General features: G+C 50.0%; 1 protein-coding gene across 1 annotated transcript; it reads left to right on the forward strand.

Annotated features, from left to right (window-relative positions):
* Positions 1-3,150: 3,150 nt before the first annotated feature.
* LOC120753357 (inositol 1,4,5-trisphosphate receptor-interacting protein-like 1) lies at positions 3,151-4,716 on the forward strand. The gene has a single exon (XM_040065462.1). It carries the CDS (start codon positions 3,151-3,153, stop codon positions 4,714-4,716), a length of 1,566 nt encoding a protein of 521 aa, XP_039921396.1.
* The last annotated feature ends 2,501 nt before the right edge of the window (positions 4,717-7,217 follow it).

Here is a 7,217-nt window from a genome sequence, read left to right on the forward strand (position 1 = left end):
GAGGAGTTCCCTGCACACAGCTCTGCTGGGGGGCTCACACCCGATGGCAGCCACCTGACCACTGCGTAACTGTTGCCTTTGTCCCTGGCAATCCTGAAGCTGCTTTCCTCCTCCTTTGGAAAGAAGATGCTGCAGCACATGGGATTCCATGTGCACACCCATCTCGGAGTTGCCTTGCCCTTCACCTTCCAGTCACAACAATGCTGTTGGTTTTCATAAGACTTGTTTATTAGCTTTCCTTCTAGAGTCCCTTTAGTGCTGTTAGTGTAGAACTATTTGGCCAAGTTACCCTTAGTTTAGAGACTTGAAATGCTTTCTGTAGTTGTTTGCTTTTCATTACTATTTGGATAGCTATGTCTGAAAAATTAATAAAAGGAGACAAGTTTCTCAAATTGCCTGAAATGTGTCATTCTTTGTATTTCACCCTCTGTACCTTAGAAAATGTCCTTCCTATAGCCCTACCTGAAATGACCTTTTGCAACTAGAGATGTTGCATATATTAACAATGCTATCTCTTGAGCATAGAAATGCTTGAAGTGAGAATGCCCTGAAATGCCTGAAATTTTGCAGCAGAGTACTCCCAAATTTCTTTAGGAATCTTTGGACAAGTTTTCTTTACACTGTCACTTTTATAGGCTCTCAAGGAACGATTCAGTCCTAAAAGATGAACAGAGAGAAGTCCCTAACTGCAAAACCTGTGGTGTAGTACGTAGAGGGTTTTTTGGCTTCTCGTAACCAAGGTTTTGACACAAAATTTTGACAAGAGAAAGTCATGTGTTCTCTGTTCCTGGTCATCTGTATCCCTTTGGAGCGGCCCTGCTGTTCTATGAATATTACCTTTTCCACCAGGCCTATTAATATTGCAGAGCAAGGAGAGCCACTTAGCATGCACAGCTTTGTTCATGGTGAGATGCAGGTAGACAAAATATCATTTACTTCTTGCAGTACCTAGTAGACATTGGTAGTAGTTTGGAAGTATTTCTTCTCTTTGCCTTTCTACCAATACATCTGGGATCAACTGGTCAATTTTAAACTCAATACCTTAGGAATTGGATACATTATTGCAGTCACGCCATAAAAACTTTATCTCAAAAGTTTGCTTGAGAATTTCTACAATGCCCACGTAAATCTTTGTGCGTATTCTCCGACATAGAAAGGACTTGCTCCTTCCTAAAGAAAGGTGATGCGACCTTTGTTCTTTGCTGTATATAAAAATGATACAGCCTTTAATTTCAGAGGCCTTCAAACAAAACCTTGGCTATACGAGAATTTTGCACTGTGTTAAACCATAGAGTCTCAGAGCTAAGAGGTTATTGAAGACACCAAAATTTTGTAATTCACTTATTTGGCCTTTTTAGGATGGTATTAAATCTTCCTGTGCATCATCCAAGCAACCTGGTTTTTTTTTCAGAAAGATATCAGCCCAATGTGAGATGCTCCACCCAGGGGGAGGAGCCAAGCATTCCCACCAGGATATAATCTGGGATTTGGGACAGCACAGGCAGCCTTACCCACTGGATTTCCAGAGGACAAGAACTACCAGACCTTTCTGTGGGAACACTGCTTCAACAAGACCACTTCATCTGGACTGCTACCACCACGGTGCCAGGTGGTATTCTGACTCTGTCAGTGATCTTTTCTACTATTTCATGTGTTTTATTTTATTTTATTTTAACTTTTTTTTTTCTCTCTCCTATTAAATTGTTTTTTTCTGACTTGGAGTCTCTCGCTGGTTTTACCTTCAAGCCAGCACAAGTATTAAATAAAAGCCTACACCCATACACCGAGAACATCCATGGGTCATGTCACCCCAATTTCTATTTGACAAGCGTTGTTCAGGAGGGCATTTGTTCCTGCTTTGTGAAGGGAAGCTCTGGGCTTCCCAGGTTCCTGAGTGAGGGGTCTGCACTTGGTGTCTCTTGAGGCTTTGGGTGCCCAGGGCCACGATGATGTTGCCCGAGCTGGGCTGGGGATGGCGGGCGCGGCTGGCCTGTGATGCGCTCTGGGGTCTGTGACAGCACGGGGGCCGTGTCACAATGGGGGCAGCTCTAACAGGCCCCAACGGGAGCTGCTGCCCCAGTCGAGCTTGGGCAAGTGGTGAGTACACACACAGTGAGGAGACAGGGCTGGAGGAAGGTTGGGGCAGAAGTGCCGGCACCTGGCACCTGTGTTCTGCCCCTGCATCCGTGGGCCAGCCCCTGGCGGGAGCGCCTTGCTCAGGGCTTGGTGCTTGTGGGGCCAGCGGTGCAGGCCTTGCCGCCTGCCAGCTGCCGGGGGCCCTCTCCTTCCTGCCCCCACCTTCCCCTGCCGATCCTGCCCCCCAATTTCCGTCTCCCTTCCAGCCCCTGTGAAGCCCTTCTGTGTGTCTTCCTGCAGACCATGGCTTTCTTGCCCTTGCTCTTTGTGCTCGTGCAAAGCCTGATCCAGTTCCCGCAGCCTGCTGGCGATGGGCTGGATGAGGCCACGCACCGGCGAATGCAGGAGCGTCAGGAGCTGCTGGAACATGAGATGACTCGGCTGCTGCAGGAGCTGGAGCAGGGGCTCCCAGAACAGCAGGATGAGGGCTGGGGAGCTGTGCTCTTTGGCACTCTACAGCAGTGGCCATTCTGGCTTCTTGCTGGATTCCTGCTCCTCTTGGGCCTGTGCTTTAGCCGCAGGACAAGGAGCCGTGAAGCCAGCAGCAGCGGCAAGGACTTGAGCTCCTGCGAGGTCTTGCGAAAGGAGAAAGGAAAAGAACAGGAAGAAGACAGCTTTTATTCAAAGGAAGGCGGAGAAGACATGGAGGTGACTGTGGAGGCGGATGACAGTGGCAGTGGAAATGACAGAGAAGGCATTCCTGTATCTGCCCATGATGGAGACAACTGTGATGCCACAGAAAGTGATGATGTGAAGAGAGAGGAAGACAGTGTTGCTGAGAGCGACAAGGGCTATTCCTTAAAGAAAGATGAAGGATGGAGTGATAGGAATGTGCCAGGAGACAACACTGCTCAAGCAAAGGAGGAAGAGTCTGGCAATGTTGCGGCCAATACGGAAGGCCTAGATGAAGCCAGTGAAGGGGAAAACAAGGATGTGCAGGTGGAGCAAGACAAGGACACTGGAAAGGAAGAAGAAGGATGTGGAAATGAAGAAGGAAAAACCAGCCGTACGAATATGAAGGCAGGCAACAATGATGATGTAAACGATGGTGAGGACTTTGTAGATGGGAAGGAGGACTATGTGGATGTGAAAGTGCAGGAAAGCAGTGATGCCAGTGAGGAGAGAAGCAGTGATTGGACTGGGCAGGAAGAGAGCAATGACGGTGGGAACGAAGTAGACCATAGAGGTTTTGCTGCAGCTGAGGAAGAAAAGAAGGAAATTATAAAAGTAGATGACAATGATAAGAACAAGGATGAAGAACAGGGTGGTGTAAATGTGGAGGCAAACAAGAATGAGGCTAGAAAAGAAGACGAACGAGGTAATGTGGCTGCCAGAGAAAAAGAAGGCAGTGATGGTGGCAAAGAAGAAAATGGAAGAGAAGACAGAGAAGACACCCGAGATGCTGGGAGTAAGGGAGGCATCCTTTTAGTGGATCACATACAGTGGCCTGCGGAGGATCTGGAGAGAGGTTGCTCACTGACAGCTGAGCTGATGGAGAGCTTCAGGCGTGTCTTTGTGGACAGAGTGAGCAATAGTTTCTACCCAGTGCCTGAAGAAGCCATCGGGGTGGGCAGTGCCTTTGAGGGTTGGAGTCCCCGTGACTGGGATGGGGTGTACCGCGTGCTGGTCCCCCTGAGTCCCCCGCCGGGGCACGCCTTCCACCTAGAGCTGAACAGCGCAGGGCAGACGGCCGCCAGGACCTTCAGTGTCCGCGTGGAGTTGGTGTGCACGTGCAAGAGGGAGCAGCTGGGCGAGAAGCCGCTGTGCTTCCTGCACCGCTCGAAGAAGAAGCTGTGGCGGAAGCATAAGCGCAGCCTCCTAGAGACACTCTGCACCGGCTCCTACCTGGACGTGGAGAAAACCTCCCTCTGGTTCTACCAGTTGGTGAGATGCTCCTGGCGGCATGTGCCTGAGTCAGACTCATGGCACTTGGTGTTTCAGCCCTGCAGCCGTTCCTGCCAATTCCAGCTGAGCAAAGGCAGGAAGAGTGTGGCGGTGGAGATGCTCTTTGGGGTGCGCCAAGGGGACTCGGATATCTTTGTGGCCAGCCAGCCCACAGAGGCCCAGAAAGGCGGCTCCAGCAGCTTGGTGAGCAGCCAGCCCGCCGAGGCCAACTTCATTGCAAGCACAGCGTGGCCGGAGACGTACGCTGTGGCGGAGGCAAAATTCTTCCGGCACGTCGCCAGGCAGGTGCCGTGTGAGAGCTTGCACCTGAAATGCCTGCAGGTCTTCACCTGCATCCTGAGGGCCACAGGTTTTTCCAGCTCCGTCTGGAAGACTGTGGTCATGCACGTGCTGACCACCGTACCGCTGTCCCGGTGGCGCAGGAGGGAATTTGCGCGGCGGCTGTGGGACATCATGGCATACCTGCGCCGCTGCCTGCAGTCGAAACGCCTGGAGCACTTTGTGCTAGGCAACGAGAGGCTTCCTGCAGAGATCAGCTTGCCACTGGCAGTGCGAAGGCTGGAGCCGCTCAACCTCTTTGAGCACCTGGCCCGAGATCCGGCTGCCCACAGAGAGGCCATGCGAGCCTATGGTCAGCTGCGGTTTCGCCTCTGGGTGCTGCTCTCCAGCCACTGAGAGGAGTTCCCTGCACACAGCTCTGCTGGGGAGCTCACAGCCGATGGCAGCCACCTGACCACTGCGTAACTGTTGCCTTTGTCCCTGGCAATCCTGAAGCTGCTTTCCTCCTCCTTTGGAAAGAAGATGCTGCAGCACATGGGATTCCATGTGCACACCCATCTCGGAGTTGCCTTGCCCTTCACCTTCCAGTCACAACAATGCTGTTGGTTTTCATAAGACTTGTTTATTAGCTTTCCTTCTAGAGTCCCTTTAGTGCTGTTAGTGTAGAACTATTTGGCCAAGTTACCCTTAGTTTAGAGACTTGAAATGCTTACTGTAGTTGTTTGCTTTTCATTACTATTTGGATAGCTATGTCTGAAAAATTAATAAAAGGAGACAAGTTTCTCAAATTGCCTGAAATGTGTCATTCTTTGTATTTCACCCTCTGTACCTTAGAAAATGTCCTTCCTATAGCCCTACCTGAAATGACCTTTTGCAACTAGAGATGTTGCATATATTAACAATGCTATCTCTTGAGCATAGAAATGCTTGAAGTGAGAATGCCCTGAAATGCCTGAAATTTTGCAGCAGAGTACTCCCAAATTTCTTTAGGAATCTTTGGACAAGTTTTCTTTACACTGTCACTTTTATAGGCTCTCAAGGAACGATTCAGTCCTAAAAGATGAACAGAGAGAAGTCCCTAACTGCAAAACCTGTGGTGTAGTACGTAGAGGGTTTTTTGGCTTCTCGTAACCAAGGTTTTGACACAAAATTTTGACAAGAGAAAGTCATGTGTTCTCTGTTCCTGGTCATCTGTATCCCTTTGGAGCGGCCCTGCTGTTCTATGAATATTACCTTTTCCACCAGGCCTATTAATATTGCAGAGCAAGGAGAGCCACTTAGCATGCACAGCTTTGTTCATGGTGAGATGCAGGTAGACAAAATATCATTTACTTCTTGCAGTACCTAGTAGACATTGGTAGTAGTTTGGAAGTATTTCTTCTCTTTGCCTTTCTACCAATACATCTGGGATCAACTGGTCAATTTTAAACTCAATACCTTAGGAATTGGATACATTATTGCAGTCACGCCATAAAAACTTTATCTCAAAAGTTTGCTTGAGAATTTCTACAATGCCCACGTAAATCTTTGTGCGTATTCTCCGACATAGAAAGGACTTGCTCCTTCCTAAAGAAAGGTGATGCGACCTTTGTTCTTTGCTGTATATAAAAATGATACAGCCTTTAATTTCAGAGGCCTTCAAACAAAACCCTGGCTATACGAGAATTTTGCTCTGTGTTAAACCATAGAGTCTCAGAGCTAAGAGGTTATTGAAGACACCAAAATTTTGTAATTCACTTATTTGGCCTTTTTAGGATGGTATTAAATCTTCCTGTGCATCATCCAAGCAACCTGGATTTTTTTCAGAAAGATATCAGCCCAATGTGAGATGCTCCACCCAGGGGGAGGAGCCAAGCATTCCCACCAGGATATAATCTGGGATTTGGGACAGCACAGGCAGCCTTACCCACTGGATTTCCAGAGGACAAGAGCTACCAGACCTTTCTGTGGGAACACTGCTTCAACAAGACCACTTCATCTGGACTGCTACCACCACGGTGCCAGGTGGTATTCTCACTCTGTCATTGATCTTTTGTACTATTGCATGTGTTTTATTTTATTTTACCTTTTTTTTTCCTCTCCTATTAAATTGTTTTTTCTGACTTGGAGTCTCTCCCTGGTTATTCCTTCAAGCCAGCACAAGTATTAAATAAAAGCCTACACCCATACACCGAGAACATCCATGGGTCATGTCACCCCAATTTCTATTTGACAAGCGTTGTTCAGGAGGGCATTTGTTCTGCTTTGTGAAGGGAAGCTCTGGGCTTCCCAGGTTCCTGAGTGAGGGGGTCTGCCTTGGTGTCTCTTGAGGCTTTGGGTGCCCAGGGCCACGATGATGTTGCCCGAGCTGGGCTGGGGATGGCGGGCGCGGCTGGCCTGTGATGCGCTCTGGGTCTGTGACAGCACGGGGGCCGTGTCACAATGGGGGGCAGCTCTAACAGGCCCCAACGGGAGCTGCTGCCCCAGTCGAGCTTGGGCAAGTGGTGAGTACACACACAGTGAGGAGACAGGGCTGGAGGAAGGTTGGGGCAGAAGTGCCGGCACCTGGCACCTGTGTTCTGCCCCTGCATCCGTGGGCCAGCCCCTGGCGGGAGCGCCTTGCTCAGGGCTTGGTGCTTGTGGGGCCAGCGGTGCAGGCCTTGCCGCCTGCCAGCTGCCGGGGGCCCTCTCCTTGCTGCCCCCACCTTCCCCTGCCGATCCTGCCCCCCAATTTCCGTCTCCCTTCCAGCCCCTGTGAAGCCCTTCTGTGTGTCTTCCTGCAGACCATGGCTTTCTTGCCCTTGCTCTTTGTGCTCGTGCAAAAGCCTGATCCAGTTCCCGGCAGCCTGCTGGCGATGGGCTGGATGAGGCCACGCACCGGCGAATGCAGGAGCGTCAGGAGCTGCTGGACATGAGAT

The sequence above is a fragment of the Hirundo rustica genome, chromosome 5 (assembly GCF_015227805.2).
Source record: "Hirundo rustica isolate bHirRus1 chromosome 5, bHirRus1.pri.v3, whole genome shotgun sequence".
NCBI classification, from domain to species: domain Eukaryota; kingdom Metazoa; phylum Chordata; class Aves; order Passeriformes; family Hirundinidae; genus Hirundo; species Hirundo rustica.

Excerpts from the sequence above, each read along its gene's own strand:
- LOC120753357 (XM_040065462.1), top strand. The coding sequence starts at position 3,151 with ATGAAGGCAGGCAACAATGATGATGTAAACGATGGTGAGGACTTTGTA.